We start from the raw sequence: 19,481 nt of genomic DNA, 5'->3' as shown, positions 1-19,481 counted from the left end.
CATGTGAATGTGGTGCTTTAAAGTAGTGAGCCGACATGTTTGTGTGCAGCCAGTGTGGATGAGTCAGGCAAGCAACATGCAGTTGGTGTCAGGACATAAGGAGGGCAGGGAGGAAGGCGTGTGTGGTTTGTTAAAAACGGCATTTCGGTCAGTAGGCGAGGTGTCGTCGCTGGTAGATACTTACTCATACTGTTCCGGACACATGCTGATGAGCGTGACGGGACTGTAAAAGAGTTGTAGGGCATAGTGGGGGGATGGAGATTGGGTTGGGAAGGTACCACACAACATTTCTGGGTCAAATGCACTCAGTGAGTCAGGAAAATAAGAACACAGCAGGTGATAGACGAGGAGTGAGGAAAAAAAGTGTGCGTCATATCAATATGTGAACCACCTGAAGAAACCATCAAAGTCCGAGCTGGCCAAGTTGTACTGATGTGACCTTTGACACATCTGGCTTCTGGTGTCATCCTTGCTTCAACAAACATGCCCCTGTTGTACAAACCCCGTTTCCATATGAGTTTGGAAATTGTGTTAGATGTATATATATACACACAATACAATTATTTGCAACTCAGTTTCAACCCATATTAAGTTGAATATGCTACAAAGACAACATATTTGATGTTCAAACTGATAAAAAAATTATTTGTGTGCAAATAATCATTAACTTTAGAATTTGATGTCAGCAACACGTGACAAAGAAGTTGGGAAGGGTGGCAATAAATACTGATAAAGGTTGAGGAATGCTCATCAAACACTTATTTGGAACATCCCACAGGTGTGCAGGCTAATTAGGAACAGGTGGGTGCCATGATTGGGTATAAAAACAGCTTCCCAAAAAATGCTCAGTCTTTCACAAGAAAGGATGGGGCGAAGTACACCCCTTTGTCCACAACTGCGTGAGCAAATAGTCAAACAGTTTAAGAACAAAGTTTCTCAAAGTGCAATTGCAAGAAATTTAGGGATTTCAACAACTACGGTCCATAATATCATCAAAAGGTTCAGAGAATCTGGAGAAATCACTCCACGTAAGCGGCATGGCCCGGAAAACAACATTGAATGACCGTGACCTTCAATCCCTCAGACGGCACTGTATCAAAAACCGACATTAATCTCTAAAGAATATCACCACATGGGCTCAGGAACACTTCAGAAAACCACTGTCACTAAACACAGTTCGTTGCTACATCTGTAAGTGCAAGTTAAAGCTCTATTATGCTAAGCAAAAGCCATTTATCAACAACATCCAGAAACGCCGCCGGCTTCTCTGAGCCTGAGATCATCTAAGATGGACTGATGCAAAGTGGAAAAGTGTTCTGACGAGTTCACATTTCAAATTGTTTTTGGAAATATTCGGCCAAAGGGGAAGCGAACCACCCAGACAGTTATCGACGCAAAGTTCAAAAGCCAGCATCTGTGATGGTATGGGGGTGTATTAGTGCCCAAGGCATGGGTAACCTACACATCTGTGAAGGCACCATTAATGCTGAAAGGTACATAGAGGTTTTGGAACAACATATGCTGCGATCTAAGCGCCGTCTTTTTCATGGACGCCCCTACTTATTTCAGCAAGACAATGCCAAGCCACATTCGGGACGTGTTACAACAGCGTGGCTTCGTAAAAAAAGAGTGCGGGTACGTTCCTGGCCCGCCTGCAGTCCAGACCTGTCTCCCATCAAAAATATGTGGCGCATTATGAGGTGTAAAATACGAGGTGGTTGAACGACTGAAGCTCTACATAAAACAAAAGTGGGAAAGAATTGCACTTCCAAAGCTTCAGCAATTAGTTTCCTCAGTTCCCAAACGTTTATTGAGTGTTGTTAAAAGAAAAGGTCATGTAACACAGTGGTGAACATGCCCTTTCCCAACTACTTTGTGTTGCAGCCATGAAATTCTAAGTTAATTATTACTTGCAAAAAAAAATAAAGTTTATGAGTTTGAACATCAAATATCTTGTCTTTGTAGTGCATTCAATTGAATATGGGTTGAAAATGTTTTGCAAATCATTGTATTACGTTTATATTTACATCTAACACAATTTCCTAACTCATATGGAAACGGGGTTTGTATATTATATCATCTGGTCATTTTGATTATTTCAAAAATTGAGCAACGAAACAACCCAACAGGGGTTGTCACTCTAACACTGTCACTCGGCAACCCGCGGCTCTCGAGTGGCTAGTGGATCCCTGGAGCTTTTTTAAAAAATTTAAAAAGATGGGAGAAAAATATGTTTGCTGTTTTAATAATGTTTCTGTAGGAGGACCAGCATAACGCAAACCTTCCTAATTGTTAGAAAGCCCACTGTTTAATATGCTCGTGTTTGTGCTTCACTGATGACAGTATTTGGCCTGCGCCGTTTTGTCCTACTAATTTTGGCGATCCTTGAACTCATTGTAGTTTGTTAACATGTACAACTTTCTCCGTCGCTGCCACAGAAACAAGTGTTTTATGCCACTCTTTTGTCTCATTTTGTCCATCAAACGTTTTATGCTGTGCTTGACTGCACAAAGGTGAGCTTTGTTGATGTTTTCCCACTTGCGTGGACTGCTAATAATCCATGCTAACATGCTATTTAGGCTAGCCGTGTGTACGTATTGCATCATTATGCCTCGTTTGTAGGTATATTTGAGCTCATTTAATTTATTTTACATTATCTGTATGTAATATTGGCTGCATTTCCAATTGTGTGCCATGTTGTTCCAGACCACAGCAAGCTTTACCGAGCTTGAAAATATTGTAATAAATGCATTAGAAGGAGACAGCCTGTCCTTTCCTTTAACTTGGGACACAAATATCTACAGTATACCTTTGGCAGTTTTAAGACAGTAATTTCAAGGAGTTATCTAACCCTCTGAGACACTAACTTAATGTGTTGCCTTCATTATAACACTTAAATAAGGCTTATTACTTTTTGCGGCTCCAGACAGATTTGTTTTTTGTATTTTTGGTCCAATATGGCTCTTTCAACATGTTGGATTTCTGACCCCTGGGTAAAAGAAATAAGATAGTCTGCTTTTTGAGATCGGCTAAACATTTTTAATTTAAACCAAATAAGTATCAATTGTATACATTTTTTTGATTGGATTAATCATTAGTATGTATTTATGTTTTTGTTATTATTGTAACTTTTAAAGTACATTAATTTGTTTTTATTTTGTATTGGTTATTGTTTAATTTCCCTCAAAGGAATAACATTTAGAACATAATTAATTTGATTTATTTCAAATAAAACATTTTTGTACTCAATGTAAAATGTGCATTATTGATGTTACATTCTATGTCTCCCGGCTGGCCTGGGAATGCCTCGGGATCTCCTGGGAAGGGCTGGACGAAGTGGCTGGGGAGAGGAAAGTCTGGGCTTCCCTGCTTAGGCTGCTGCCCCTGCGACCCGACCTCGGATAAGCGGAAGAAGATGGATGGACATTCTACTTGTATAACTTCAAGCAGCAAAAAGCAAATATCTATACAAACAAACAGAGTATTTTAACCATCTTGAGCTGAAAAGCAATCAAAATGAAAAACATTTTGAGTCATATCAATAGGGTTCTTAATGGATAGATGTTGATGGTCCAACTGATACTGACTGGTATAAACAAGCTATGGAAATGATATCAGTAGAAAAAAAACTGCATTTAGTTCAGATAATAACGAGTCATATATTGGAACATGGGATCCATTGTTAAAATGTATTTTAATTATCAAATTAACCTAAAATATGACTTTAATTATCTTTGTGGAAAATATTGGACACAGTGTGTTGTCAAGCTTATGATAAGCCGTGCAAGTGTAAGCCACTGTGACGCTAATGTTCATTTTGTAAATGTTTTTATTTTGTATAAATGGCTTTCGATGATAATGTCAATGAGTGATTTCTAATCCATGCTATGTTGGAATTGTTAATAATGTTGGTAGTGTTGTTGATATTATTATTTTTGTTTCACTACTTTTGGATTGTTTTGTGTCATGTTTGTGTGTCCTTTCAATTGCTCTGTTGATTGCTATTCTGAATGTTGCTGGTTTGGTTTGGTTTTGGAATTGGAATTGTATTATTATGGTATTAATGTGCATTATTTTGTTAAATTAACTAAAAACATATATATAGGGTTCTTAATTGTATGTGTAGCAGAGTAAGGATTGATCTGACCTTTGATGCTCCCTAAACCGTCTTATGTTGGACTTCATTCAAACATTAAAAGAGCAGCTTTTAGATCAGGGGTGTCAAACTCAAATATAGAGTGGGCCAAAATTTTAAACGGAACAAATTAAGGTTGAACAAATTAACCTTTTAATAGGGACCAAAACAAGTTTTGCATTAAATATTGAAGCAGCAAGGCTTATATAACTTTAGTGACATGCAAAATCCAGTTTCAAACAATAATAATAATAATTAAAAAAATATCAATGGCATATCAAATAAAATTTAAATAAAAAATGTTATGCCTTTTTTTCTATTTGCAATCTTCTGAGGTAAATATCATTTTTTTTTCCACAGGCTAGTAATACATTTGAAAATAAAATAACAATAATGAATGAACCAAACATTCAAGCCTTGAAGTAGCAAGAGAAAATGCATGAATAAAACGTTAATTATTGGTCAGTTTGCTGGAAGTTTCCCGGAAGAGTTAGTGCTGCAAAGGGTTCTGGGTATTTGTTCTATTGTATTACGGTGCGGATGTTCACCCGAAATGTGTTTGTCATTCTTGTTTGGTGTGGGTTCACAGTGTGGCGCATATATGTAACAGTGCTAAAGTTGTTTATACGGCCACCATCAGTGTGACCTGTATGGCTGTTGACCAAGTATGCTTTGCATTCACTTGTGCGTGTGTGTGTGTGTGTGTGTGTGTGTGTGTGTGTGTAAGCCACAAATATTATGTGACACGCTGTTAGTATGGAGGAAAAGCGGACGTGACGACAGGTTGTAGAGAACGCTAAAGGCAGTGCCTTAAATGCACGCCCCCAATATAGTTGTCCAGGTGGAAATCGGTAGAAATTCGGGAGAATGGTTGCCCCGGGAGATTTTCAAGAGGGGCACTAAACTTCGGGAGTCTACCGGGAAAATTAGGAGGGTTGGCAAGTATGAGTATTAGCGGTGAATGCGGTGTTACAGCGGCACCGACGCTGTATAACACCGGCGGGCCAGCTCTAATGCTAAATTGATATTGCCTCAAGGGCCAAATCAAGTTACACGACGGGCCAGATTTGGCCCGCGGGCCAGAGTTTGACATCCATGTTTTAGATCGTTTACACCTTTTACTTTGACGATAGCTCATGTCTCTCAGAAAAGACGCTTCCAGTAATACAAAAAGCCCAAGCAATGAGTCCAACACCTTCTGAAATCTCCATTTCCCCTTTTTTCCCCCTCTTTAATGCCTCTGTCTGCCTTTGGGAGGTGTTTATCACACAGCTAGCCCTGTAGGAGTCCTTTCTCAGGACACCAGGGAAGTGAACATGGAGGGGGAGGAAAAGGGATGAGGAAGTCAGTCATTTTTCTGCAAGGTGACGATGCGAGTGCATGGTGGAGGAAATCCTTCTTAGGTCAATCATTATGTGCATACAAAAAACCTTTCTGCTGATGCGTACGAGGGCTAAATATGACTCAGATGAAAACTATGTTACAGAAAAATAGCTCACAAAGAATAATAAACAGAAATGAGTAATAAGTACAAAAAAACAATCAAGATGAATGAGCTCCCAGCAGGATTTTGGGGGGTATGCACCCACCTGGGGCGTCAGCTCAGCATCATGTAGACTTAGTTAAAGGGCTCTCTGTGTGTGGTTTCTTTTTTTCTCTTTTTTTAACACTTCATAGGCTGGGAGAAGTTAATCAGACTTGGCATTGCATCTACATTAGGAAGATCTACGATGCAGCTGCAACGAGCCAACACGTAATTAAAGAAAAACACTCCCCATTCACTAGTCCACCGGTGTGCGATGTGTCTTTTACTACAATTTCTCTTTTTAACCATTTTTATGCAAGGAAAAACAAGGGGTTTCCCAAATGTTTACTAGGTCACCATGTTTTGGATTCAAGTTTGTCATAATGAATTTAAGTATTAAGCAAAAGTGACATTTAATGTTGTTATAACAGTAATATGTCTCCTTAGATCAGGGGTGTCAAACTCATTTTAGATGGGGGGCCACATGGAGAAAAATTACTCTCAAGTGGTAAAATCACAGCATGATAACTTAAAAATAAATACAACTTCAGATTGTTTTCTTTGTTTAAAAATAGAACAATCACATTCTGAAAATGTACGAATCACAATGTTGTTGGGTTTTTTTTTACACTCACATGTGGTTAAAAGTATTCTACCTTTATTTGTCGTTATTTATACTTTCTGAATAAATTATGTGATAATGTTTATTAGTCAACTCATTGGTGTTTATTTTCAATTTATCAAGATAAAAAAATTGTATCAAAATCCAATAATAGGATGTACTGATGTACTAACATCATGTGGTTTATTTTGTTTACATTAAAACCATAATCTAAATAGATACAAAAAATTGTTGTTGCGACATCTACTGGACACATTTACAACATCAGTTTATTTCATTCAAAAATTTCAGCTCATTTTTATACTTAGCAAACTCATCCCGCGGGCCAGATAAAACCTGTTTGCGCGCCTGATCCGGCCCTCGGCCCGTACGTTTGACACCCCTGCCTTAGAACTTGCGAATGAGAACCAAACATGGAAAAAAAATGATCATCCCCTACTTGTTTTCGCAATCTTTGTGGAGCTCAAAAGATCCTTTTTGAAGTGCCATGTATTTTTCATGAATAGGCTTTGCTACACATTCTAAAATTAAAATTGAGCTCTGCTAACTATCTTTGAATTAGTGAAGTGAATTATATATATATATATATATAGCGCTTTTTCTCTAGCAGCTCAAAGAGCTTTACATAGTGAAACCCAAAATCTAAGTTACATTTAAACCAGTGTGGGTGGCACCGGGAGCAGTGTCTTGCCCAAGGACACAGCGGCAGTGACGAGCATTGAGGGAGAGGGGATCGAACTTGGAACCCTCAAGTTGCCGGCACGGCCACTCTACCAACCGAGACATACCGCCCCGTGTGTAAGTCGAATACAGAGGTATGAGTTGTAAGCCTGATAATTGTGTTTTTCTTCCACAAATTGGCCAGCAGTTGTGGTGAAGAAGGAGCTGAGCCGGAAGGCAAAGCTCTCAATTTACCGGTCGATCTACGTTCCCATCCTCACCTATGGTCATGAGCTTTGGGTCACGACCGAAAGGATAAGATCGTGGGAACAAGTGGCCGAAATGAGTTTCCTCCGCCGTGTGGCGGGGCTCTCCCTAGAGATAGGGTGAGAAGCTCTGCCATCCAGGAGGAACTCAAAGTAAGGCCGCTGCTCCTCCACATAGAGAGGAGCCAGATGAGGTGGTTCGGGCATCTGGTCAGGATGCCACCCGAACGCCTCTCTAGGCAGGAGTTTAGGGCACGTCCAACCGGTAGGAGGCCACGGGGAAGACCCAGGACACGTTGGAAAGACTATGTTTCGCGGCTGGCCTGGGAACACCTCGGGATCCCCCGGGAAGAGCCAGATGAAGTGGCTGGGGAGAGGGAAGTCTGGGCTTCCCTGCTTAGGCTGCTGCCCCAGCGACCCGACCTCGGATAAGCGGAAGAAGATGGATGGATGGATGATGGATGGATGGAAATTGGCAAACCTAGCATGGCGCTGCTGTTAAAAAGTGAGTGTAACGTTAGCATAGTAGCTATTGTATGCTAGCGCTGCACCAGTTCTCCAGTCCCACTCCTTAATGTTATATTGTTCTTTACGATGTATAACATTTAATACAAAGTGTTCATGTATAAAGTGTTTAAAGAGCACAAGAGCTCTTCTGGGAGACACTCTGTTGGAGACAGGTGTGGACCAACACAGCTCATTAGCATTTACGCTACAGGCACACAAATTCTTGTTTACAGTGGGACTTCCTGTACTAAAAAACATGATTTTAATGTCTAAATCCCAGCATCAAGGTTAGACTTATAATTGATGCTTTCAATTATGAGATTTGAAATTGTTAAAAATCCAAACAAAAAACATTTACTGGCAATTTCTCGTAAACTCCATAGCTGTTTATGAAATATTAGTAGTCAACAGCTTTGGAGTGGATTTTGGAAGGGACACTTACGTTTCCATGTTGTCTCCCTCCAGGACAGTTTGGACAGGTAAGTAACCCAATCGAGGGTGCTTGGTAAAGTACTTCTTCGAGCGGAATTTATTCTTCAGCACTTTGGTAAAATCTCGCATGTCCTCGCCAGATGTTGTCTAATGGAAAGAAAGTCACAGAAAAAGGATTTCTTCATTTGTTGCAATGGTTTGAGGTAAGCTTTCTCCTACTTTGTGGGTCCATTAAAAATATTGATCGTTCCTGCACTCGAGGTCAGTATTCAGTGAGAAAATAAGCAGCCGTATCGTCACTGTGAAGCAAGTTTTCAGCATCCATTAATTTCGTCGCGCTACCTCCGTTGTGATGGTGATGAGTGATGAGTGCACGGTGACTGGATTCCAGCCACAATAAAGTTCTGCGCTAAGGCCAAATTTTCATTGCATCAGCGGAAAAACATATTTTGTCTCTGCGTAGTCTACAACCTTTATTTGATTTATGAATAGGATTCCTGAATTCTGTCCTGAATTACGGATAAAAAACCTTTAACATCTTTGGATGTGTGTCTGAAAACTCTAAACAGGATGTGACTCATGTAACAAAGTCTTAACAGTTTAATAATGGGGGGAAACCTATCACGTATGCCTGTAAAGGTGTGTGTGTGTTGTATTGTATCCTCACCGGTGTGCAGTACTCCACCATGGGGTAGTTGAGCTTGTGGCCCTTGGCGGTGCGCCCAGAGAAGAAGCAGCTCTGACACACGTCGTAGTTAAAATGCTTAAGACTGCGATATCTAAAGAAAAAAAAAAGACAGAGTGGGAGGCCAAAAGTGAGATAAGTTGCACAATACAAAACACAATCGGATAAGCTGCCCGCAGCTCCAATGTGTCACAGTTGGTGTGCTGAATGCCATGAACGCTAATGTGTTGGATTGGAGGGTCAAATTTGGTAGAAATATGTGTTAAATTGTGCTAAGAGCAATTAAAAATACTGTAATATCAGTGGTGTGCTGTCTGTGCTGGCCTAACATAACCAGAAAGCATGATCATAATTAAAGATAAAAGTATTTTTTTAATTTACTTCTCCCTAAAAGTATTCATATTCTCTTCATTTCATATTATGTTCCTTCCAGTGCTGTTGTTTTAAGGTTAGAGTTTTTAGCCAATCATAATTCAGCTAGCTTATGTTGCCATGCTGTACCAAATCTGTCCGGGGCCTTCAGAATAAACAATGCAGACTTCTATGCACTGTACACACAGTTGATAGACAGTTGCGATAGCCAATCAAATCACGAGTTGTCAGTAAGGCCTTCTAGCTGGCCTTACGTTGAACGTGACGTTTACACGTCCTGTTGTGATACTCACCGGGACTGTTAGCGGATGAATTTGAGAACACAGCGTTGATAGACAGTTGCGATAGCCAATCAGATCACAAGTTTTTGACAGTAGCCTATTTCGGTATAGCCTGATGTCAACGAGACTGTGATTGGCTACTCACTTGTCATTCCAAAGTGAGTATCCAATCACAAGTTGCGACTTAGCAGGAAGCAGGAAGTGTCGACTCACAAAGAAGGAGAACAAAACGATTAGGTGATTAGGTGGCAGAAATATATTGGCAAGGCTATTTTCAAGAAGGATATTTAAAGAGAAACTATATCTTGTGAGACGTTGTCGGCGATGAAATGGGGAAATGCCCGCCCTTTCCACTCGAATCAGTAGTATCAGAGCGGTACCACTGGCTTATGGGTTACAAATATTGTGAGTTCAAATATATTATTTCTTATTTTTTTCACGTTTAATATCCATCCATCCATTTTCTACTGCTTATTCCCTTTTGGCGTCGCGGGGGACGCTGCTGCCTATCTCAGCTACAATTGGGCGGAAGGCGGGGTACACCCTGGACAAGTCGCCACCTCATCGTAGGGCCAACACAGATAGACAGAAACATTCACACTCACATTCACACACTAGGGCCAATTTAGTGTTGCCAATCAACCTATCCCCAGGTGCATGTCTTTGGAATTGGGAGGAAGCCGGTGTACCCGGATGGAACCCACGCATTCACGGGGAGGACATGCAAACTCCACAGAGAAATACCCCGAGCGCGGGATTGAACCCTGACTACTCAGGACCTTCGTATTGTGAGGCAGACGCACTAACCCCTTTCCCACCGTGAAGCCCCACGTTTAATATGTTTTTTGCAATTTTAATTTTGACAATACCACATAAGATATTTTTTAATTGTTGATGCAGGTTTATTGATTTTTTAAATGCGTCAGATAATAACCCAATTTGTACACGTTGAGGTGACTCACTGCCCAGTAGTGCGTAAATGTGACATCAATTATGGTATTTTGCGAGGTAATCAGTTTAGTCGGACATCACTGAAGGCCTCGGTGGGAAACGAACGGCCCGCCACTGACTAATATGCATACCAGGGCAGTACTGTGGTTGGCGATACCCATTTGCAAACATACCCACAACTATTCTTTTTAATTCTCTCCTACAATGCACAAAAGCACTTTGATCAGCCATCGTTGTTTTGTTGGTGATGGCTATCGTATTGAAAAAAATCATGCCAACATGAACTATCTGAGCGTTGCAAAATTACTTTTTCGGTCGTTACGGCGCTTCAGCTATAAAGATGTTGGGGAAAAAATAAAAAATAAATAAATATATATATATATATATATATATATATATATATATATGTATATATATATATATGTATATATATATATATATTTATATTTAAATAACGAAAGCAATCTACATATTTTATGATTTTTTTTCCTCAAAGAATATAATCTTACAATATGTTTTATTACATACATACACATTTTTCTTCTTGGATTTATTAGCGTAAATATAGCATTACATAACGTTGAAAGAATACAGTCTAACTATATCATGAAAAAGGGTTATTTTGGGGTAAAATTCTGAGAAAAAATACTTATTTTATGCCTTTTATTTGTTTTTCTGTTTTTATCCAATTTTTATTATCTGTAAACAACCCCTTAGTCGAATGTAGTGGTGCTCTTTCTAGTGGTCCGCCCATCCTTTACGCACACACATACTTTATTAGCACCCTCTATGTGTTGACTGTCAGAGTGACAGACAGTCGGATTCCCACTCAAACACTTCTCAAAATAACAACAAATGTCAGACCTCCATCCTGGTCAGCCGCAGCCAGAAAGCCATTTAGCGGCTTAGAGAAGAAAAAAAGACTGGAGTCATTCAGACATAATAGCCGGAGTGGAGTGTTTTATCTCTTTCCTCTGTGCAGCTCCTGGCTGACTGATGAGGCAAAGAAAGTCATATATCACACCAGTCAACTGCTTGCACAACAGCACTAAGTCAAAGACACCGTTATGCGCTTTGTATTGTAATGAGGAAGAGGAGGCGCGGTGCTAATTCACCTCCAGGGTAGCATGTGTAAACATGCAGTTCATGAGCGTTTCAACTTAAATTTTTTAGTAATTACGGAGCCTTAGCTACTCATTAGGGATGTCATCATCTGGTTAGAACGCAAACTGCAAAGATGCACGTTACAGAATACAAAAATGTAAAATTAAGTTAGCAAAACTAGCATAAACAGAGTTAGAGTCCTAATATTGCAGTCACATTTCCATAGTAACATCATCCTCGGTTAGCCTATTTGCTGAAGAATAACTAAATTAACTTAAAGCTCCCATGTTTTGTAGCTTTTTACAAAGATCGTTAAAAAGGTCAGCTTTGAAAAACTAGGGTTGGTTTAACCTTGGAGGTTGTACATCCATCCATTCATCCATCTTCTTCCGCTTATCCGAGGTCGGGTCGTGGGGGCAGCAGCCTAAGCAGGGAAGCCCAGACTTCCCTCTCTCCAGCCACTTTGTCCAGCTCCTACTGGGAGATCCCGAGGCGTGAGCCGGGTGACATAGTCTTCCCAACGTACCGGTCGGACGTGCCCTAAACACCTACCTAGGGAAGTGTTTGGGTGGCATCTTGACCAGATGCCCGAATCACCTCATCTGGCTCCTCTCCATGTGGAGGAGCAGCGACTTTACTTTGAGCTCCTCCCTGATGGCAGAGCTCTTCACCCTATCTCTAAGGGAGAGCCCCGCCACTCGGCGGAGGAAATTAATTTCAGCCGCTTGTACCCGTGATCTTGTCCTTTCGGTCATAACCCATAGCTCATGACCATCAGTGAGGATGGGAACGTAGATTGACCGATAAATTGAGAGCTTTGCCTTCCGGCTCAGCTCCTTTTTCACTACAACGGATCGATACAACGTCCGCATTACTGAAGACGCTGCACCGAGCCGCCTGTTGATCTCACGATCCACTCTTCCTTTCTTATATATATATATATATAAAAAAAATATATATATATATAAACACACACACACGTATAAACTTATATCCATCCATCCATCCATCCATGTTTTTCTCTTTATCCAAGGTCGGGTCGTGGGACAGCAGCCTTAGCAGAGAAGCCCAGACTTCCTTCTCCCCAGCTACTTTGTCCAGCTCGTCCCGTGGGATCCCAAACATTCCCAGGCCAGTCGGGAGACATAGTCTTCCCAACAGGTCTTGAGTCTTTCCCGTGGCCTCATACCGGTCGGACGTGCCCTAGGGAAGGGTGCAGGTGGCATCCTGACCAGATGCCGGAACCACCTCCTTTGGCTCCTCGATCTGGAGGAGCAGCGGCTTTACTTTGAGCTCCCCCTCGGATGACAAAGCTTCTCACCTGGCCGAGGAAACTCATTTCCCATGATCTTGTCCCTTCTTCCATAACCCAAAGCTCATGACCATAGGTGAGGATGGGAACGTAGATCGACCGGTAAATTGAGAGCTTTGCTTTCCAGTTCAGCTCCTTCTTCACCACGACAGATCGATACAGCGTCCGCATTACTGAAGACGCCCCACCGATCCGCCTGTCGATCTCACGATCCACTCTTCCCTCAATCGTGAACAATACTCCGAGGTACTTGAACCCCCCCTACATGGTGCAAGGTCTCCTCCCTAACCCGGATATGGCACTCCACTCTTTTCCGGGCGAGAACCATCGACTCTGGCTTGAGGTACTGATTCTCATCACAGTCGCTTCACACTCGGCTGCGAACCGATCCAGTGAGAGTTGAAGGTCCTGGCCAGATGAAGCCATCAGGACCACATCATCAGCAAAAAGCAGAGACCTAACCCTAGAGCCACCAAACCGGATCCCTTCGACGCCCTGACTGCACTTAAAAATTCTTTCCATAAAAGTTATGAACAGAATCGGTGACAAAGGGCACCCCCTGCGAAGTCCAACCTTCACTGGAAATGAGTCCGACTTACTGTCGGCATTGCAGACCAAGCTCCGTCACTGATCGATTCAGGACAATTAATGAACTTTAGAATTCATAATGCTGCCATGAATTAAATGAAATTACACATTTGGCTTTGTCAGAAACAAAAACATTTTGCAGTTAGTTGACAGCATTAAAAAAGCATGTGCATTCTGCTATCAATAATTGTGTTTTTTGATTTGATAACTTTTTGTTTTACATTTCAACAGTTGTTCTGACACTCGTACAGTATGACAGTCCCTTGGAAAAATGTTAACAGTTTAACGTTTTATTTGTATTTCCATTACTTCCTAAGTGTAAAAATCCAATGCAATCCCACATTAACATGTTTATGGATCTCGATCTACTTCAACAAACCAATAAATCATATACCTGCTAGGTGATCAATAAAATAGCTTAAAGAGTCCTTGCTTTGACATAGAATGAAAATGCCAAAAATGCTGAATGGGTTCAAAATTGGGACTTCATTAAATGGTCTCGCAACACCATGTTGCATGACAAAAAGCCTACTCTGCATTTTCCTCAACTATCTCATCAATCAGTGACACAACTTTGGAGACACTTGCTTCATCAAACGTCCGACTGCATTTTCTTTTTTGCGCTTTTGGTTCCAACTCCACTCAGCGTAGCGTTGCATTCATTTCCAACCCCCAAAACAAATGCCTATTGAGTTTGTGCGGCAAATCGCACCAACAGCAGCCAAAACATAAGCTGTGAGTTGTTATGTGTGTGAGTGGTCTGTTATGGATTGTTTGCCAACGTTCTCTGTGAAGGCTGTGAACCTGGCAGTGTGTGAGCGTGCAGCTCTGGCTGGTATTTAGTGAGAGGTCCGGCCTGTGCTGACATTTAGATAAATGCCCTCCAGAGCCGTTCTGCCCTTTATGATTAACAGCAAACTACCAGTGTGTGCAAGGCTTTGATCGCTTTGCACACTTGTAAACTAGCATTCTAAAAATAAGGCATACAATGGGGAGGCGTGTACCTGAAGCCGACAATAGGACACTCCTTGCAGATGTTACATTTGGCCTGATGTTTGGCCGTCTCAGCGGCCGCAACTCTGTGCAGGACAGGAAGCCACACCATGGACTGGGGCTCTAGGCGCATCCAGTCCACAAACTGCCTGGGGTCCAATTCCACTTTGTTGGTCGCCTAAAGACACAAAGGGACAAGAGAATTAGAGCTTTGTCCATTTTTTATGGGTTGTCATTCAAAATCAGAACCCAAAATGTGGCTCGTCATCTTGTCTTTCATCAATCACCAATTTACCACAGCACTTTTCGGGAATTTCCATAAACGTGGCGACCTGTCCAGGGTGTACCCCGCCTACAGCCTGAATGCAGCTGAGATAGGCTCCAGCACCTCCCACAACCCCGAAAGGGACAAGCGGTAGAAAATGGATGGATGAAAAATTGTAACCATAATTCTTTTATTAGTCAGTACCTTGTGTTTTTTTCCCCCAGCAATTAGCAAATAAAGGCAATAATAATGTTAATGGAAAAACACATACTGTGAACAAATGTGTATAATTTACTGCTTGTGGTGAGTTTTTTATGTGCCAACATGTAAAACAACACAACGCTAACTACAAAACCCAAAACCAGTGAAGTGTAAATGGTAAAAAAAACCAGAATACAACGATTTGCAAATTCTTTTCAACTTATACTCAATTGAATACACCGCAAAAAATATATTTCATGTTCGAACTGAGGAACGTTATTTTTCAAAAAAATAATCACTACCTTAGAATTTAAAGGGGAACATTATCACCAGACCTATGTAGGCGTCAATATATACCTTGATGTTGCAGTAAAAAGACCATATATTTTTTTTAACCGATTTCCGAACTCTAAATGGGTGAATTATGGCGAATTAAACGCCTTTCTATTTATCGCTCTCGGAGCGATGACGTCAGAACGGGAAGCCACTTAGGTAATAAAGCCGCCATTTTCTCAAACACATTACAAACACCGGCTCTCAGCTCTGTTATTTTCCGTTTTTTCGACTATTTTCTGGAACCTTGGAGACATCATGCCTCTTCGGTGTGTTGTCGGAGGGTGTAACAACACTAACAGGGAGGGATTCAAGTTGCACCACTGGCCCAAAGATGCAAAAGTGGCAACAAATTGGACGAAATTTGTTCAAAATACGAGGGTGTGGGGAAAGCCAACGAAATGGTCAGTCGTTTGTTCCGCGCACTTTCCCGACGAAAGCTTTGCTACTACAGAGATGGCAAGATTGTGTGGATATCCTGCGACACTCAAAGCAGATGCATTTCCAACGATAAAGTCAAATAAATCTGCCGCCAGACCCCCATTGAATGTGCCGGAGTGTCTGCACATTTCACCGGCGGTGCTAAGGCAGACATGCCACAGAGATGTATGGATAACCTGCAGATGCATTTCCAACGATAAAGTCAACGAAATCACAAAGGTGAGTTTTGTTGATGTTATTGACTTATGTGCTAATCAGACATATTTGGTCGTGGCATGACTGCCAGCTAATCGATGCTAACATGCTATTTAGGCTAACTGTATGTACATTTGAAACTATATTTTCATCCAGCGTTTCCCTCCACCCACATTTAATGCCAAACAAACACCAATCGACGGATTTAAGTTTATCCAGTGTCACAAGATGCGAAACTTCCGATCGTTGGTCTGCACATTTTACCGGCGATGCTAAGGCAGACATGGCCGAATAGCGTCAATAGCTATTCGCTCAATAGCTTCAGTTTCTTCTTCAATTTCATTTTCGCTATCTGCCTCCATACTCCAACCATCCATTTCAATACATGCGTAATCTGTTGAATCACTTAAGCCGCTGAAATCCGAGCTAATGTCGCTATATCTTGCTGTGCTATCCGCACTGGCATCACTGGATGACGTCACAGGAAAATGGACGCCGGCTTCACAGATAGCAAAAATCAGGCATTTTAAAGCTTTTTTTAGGGATATTCCGGGATGGGTAAAATTTTAAAAAAAATTCGGAAAATAAAATAAGCCACTGGGAACTGATTTTTATTGGTTTTAACCCTTCTGAAATTGTGATAATGTTCCCCTTTAATGGCAGCAACACAGTGCAAAAAAGTTGGCACAGGGGCATTTTTACTACTGCGTTACATGGCCTTTCCTTTTAACAACACTCAGTAAACGTTTGGGAACTTAAGAGACCAATTTTTGAAGCTTTTCAGGTGGAATTCGTTCCAATTCTTGCTTGATGTACAGCATAAGTTGTTCAAAAGTCCGGGGTCTCCGTTGTCGTGTTTTACGCTTCATAATGCGCCACACATTTTCAATGGGAGACAGGTCTGGACTACAGGCAGGCCAGTCTAGTATATGCACTCTTTTACTATAAAGCCAAGCTGTTGTAACACATGCAGAATGTGGTCTGGCATTGTCTTGCTGAAATAAGCATGGGCGTCCGTGAAAAAGACATTGCTTGGATGGCAACATATGTTGCTCCAAAACTTGCATTAACGGTGCCTCCACAGATGTGTAAGTTACCCATGCCTCCTTGTTTGTGAATGACATTTCATGCATTTCATGGAAGCAGCTTTTATACCCAATCATGGCCCCCGCTTGTTCCCAATTAGCCTGTTCACCTGTGGGATGTTCCAAATAATTGTTAGATGAGCATTCCTCAACTTTCTCAGTCTTTTTTTGCAATTGTGCCAGCTTTTTTGAAACATGTTGGAAGCATCAAATTCCAAATGAGTTAATATTTGCAAAAAATAACAGACTTTACCAGTTCGAACATTAAGTATCTTGTCTTATCAGTCTATTCAATTGAATATAATTGAATATATTGAATAATCGTTGTATTCTGTTTTTATTTACGATTTACACAACATACCAACTTCACTGGTTTTGGGTTTTCGAAATAGATAAAAATTAATGAATTAATTTGAATTTAAAAAAATTATATATTAAACTGCCTATTGGTTAAAGTCATCCCTCACCACGTCACACTTTGAAGTTTCCAGCTTCACTCTATACTGTAACATATCTTTTTACAGCATGTTGTACATATTGGATTTTCAAGCATAAAAATAGCTAAATGAATAAAAAATAGTAGGATTGGCCATGAGATGAGACTAAACCAATCAGAGGTGCTGTTATATAATATGGCCACTGACTGGCTGAGCCTCAAGCAGCATCACTATCTTGGATTTAACATATAAAAAGAGTGCCAAGGGAACCATGTGGGTGTTATTTCATGTCCATGAAAAATAATAAAATCTTGTATTTAGAAATAATAAACATTTTTTAAGGCTTTAGTTAATAACATTCCTTCTCTGCACAACTTAATTTACCATGGTCAATTAACAGCATAAGTGAGGAACTTATAAATTAAATATTAAACTAAATATAATATATAACAAAATGAAAAATAGGGTTGTTTTAGAAAAATAATCTCATGGCTATATATAAATGGCAATATATGAATATAATCAGATGACTGCTGTCATCTGATTATATTCATAAGGAATTTAAATTGTGATGATATCAGGTTAGAGACGTGTGCTGCTGGTATGTCCACAGTGTGCACGTCTGATGTTGCTCACGTGTGTTCCTCTGAACGCTCAGGGAGTTTTTGCGTTTGCTCATGAAAAATTAGAGGGAGCATTGACTGCAACTACATGTGTAATGTAGTAAGAGGCACATTTATAATAACACATAATATTCACATATGTTGCTCATTGTGCATTAATTTCACAAATGAATCACCTTCGCTTTTCCTTCGACAACATCATTCATTACTACACTTCACTTACTGTACAATGTCTTCACTCACTGGGATGGCGACTGATAGGATTTTGATATATTCCCGTTTAGATGAAGAATGACAAAACATTCTCACGAAGAAAAAAAGGGGTGTGGAACCAAACATCTATTTGTGTCTTTCTCATCATTACCGCATCTAAATTGGATGCCCAAGTTGACCAACTTGTTGAATGATGTCGTCATACTTCTACCATGAATGTAAGAGGCTTTGTTTATGATTTAGAATAATATTTTCATGAGCTTCCAGGCGAAAAAAACATCTCACCAGTTGATGTCAATAGAGCAGCACAAAATAGTTTATTTGTGATCACGGCGCCTCAATAAATAGTTTGTTAGTGTTAGCACAATACATCTCATAATTCAGGTCTCAAAGTGTAAATGGGGTATCGTTCACTGTTTTTGTACGGTTATTTAGAGGGCTTTATGGGCAGAATAGAAGACCTGCCATTTAATCCATTGTAAGCATTGACATTTTTTTTTACAGTTATTTACGAGTTAGAATGCATTAAAAAAATCCATCTGCCTTCTTGTCTCTCTTAAGGATTGTGAACAATTGGCAAAACTCCAAAAATACTGATGCATGCTGTATGAAATTATAAAAGTATGTTGCTGAATATACCATATGCCTAATATTTTCATTTCATGTCAGTCCAAATATGTTGACCCTCACACACTGAGGAGGAACGATTCATATCTATCCATCATAAGTCTTTGCAGCACCAGGACCGATCCTTCTGCTGTATGAGTGACTGTCAGTTTTCACATACAATTCAGTTGTTATAAATGAAGATGCTAATTTAGGTGCAGCAATCACTTTCTAGTAAGTAAATCAGGCTGCGTGTACTAAATAAATATAATTGCACTATTAATTAATTCTGCCTCTACATCACTGTAAAAAATGCATCCAAAAAAAACAGCAGCAATACTTAATTTGCGTTCCGTAATCTGTTTAATAACAAAGCTGTCGCGACATTGTTATTGAAAGAGCAAACTCTTAGGTACACTATAAAAAAAATAAATCCCATTTTTATGGTTAATTTACTTTAAATTTTTACTGTAATTTTTCAATTTTTTTTAATAGGTTATAAAACTGTAGAATTGAAGACATTATCTGTAAATAAAAAAAAAACGCCTGTTATTTTAAGTAATACGCCAGTAATGACAAACTATGTATATTTGTATTTTTTTTTTACAGAAAAATACCAAATCAATTATACATATCATTTTCTGTTTGC

General features: G+C 40.2%; 1 protein-coding gene across 9 annotated transcripts in view; it reads right to left on the bottom strand.

The window, feature by feature from the left end:
- The window catches only part of utrn (utrophin), a 420,528-nt gene that overhangs the window by 39,076 nt on the left and 361,971 nt on the right, over positions 1-19,481 (bottom strand). For 6 of the 9 annotated variants that reach the window (XM_061900556.1, XM_061900559.1, XM_061900555.1 and 3 more), the window contains 4 exons: positions 14,445-14,611; positions 8,815-8,926; positions 8,158-8,294; positions 185-223 (listed from right to left, as the gene is read on the bottom strand). In XM_061900556.1, the coding sequence (XP_061756540.1) occupies positions 185-223; positions 8,158-8,294; positions 8,815-8,926; positions 14,445-14,611 (455 nt within the window). The remainder of the gene's footprint in view (positions 1-184; positions 224-8,157; positions 8,295-8,814; positions 8,927-14,444; positions 14,612-19,481) is intronic. The other 3 variants (XM_061900557.1, XM_061900560.1, XM_061900563.1) reach the window with 1 other exon arrangement.

Source organism: Nerophis ophidion, linkage group LG05 (assembly GCF_033978795.1).
Source record: "Nerophis ophidion isolate RoL-2023_Sa linkage group LG05, RoL_Noph_v1.0, whole genome shotgun sequence".
Lineage (NCBI taxonomy): Eukaryota > Metazoa > Chordata > Actinopteri > Syngnathiformes > Syngnathidae > Nerophis > Nerophis ophidion.
Note: the sequence above shows the minus strand (reverse complement) of the source record. Positions and strands in the feature narration are given on the sequence as shown.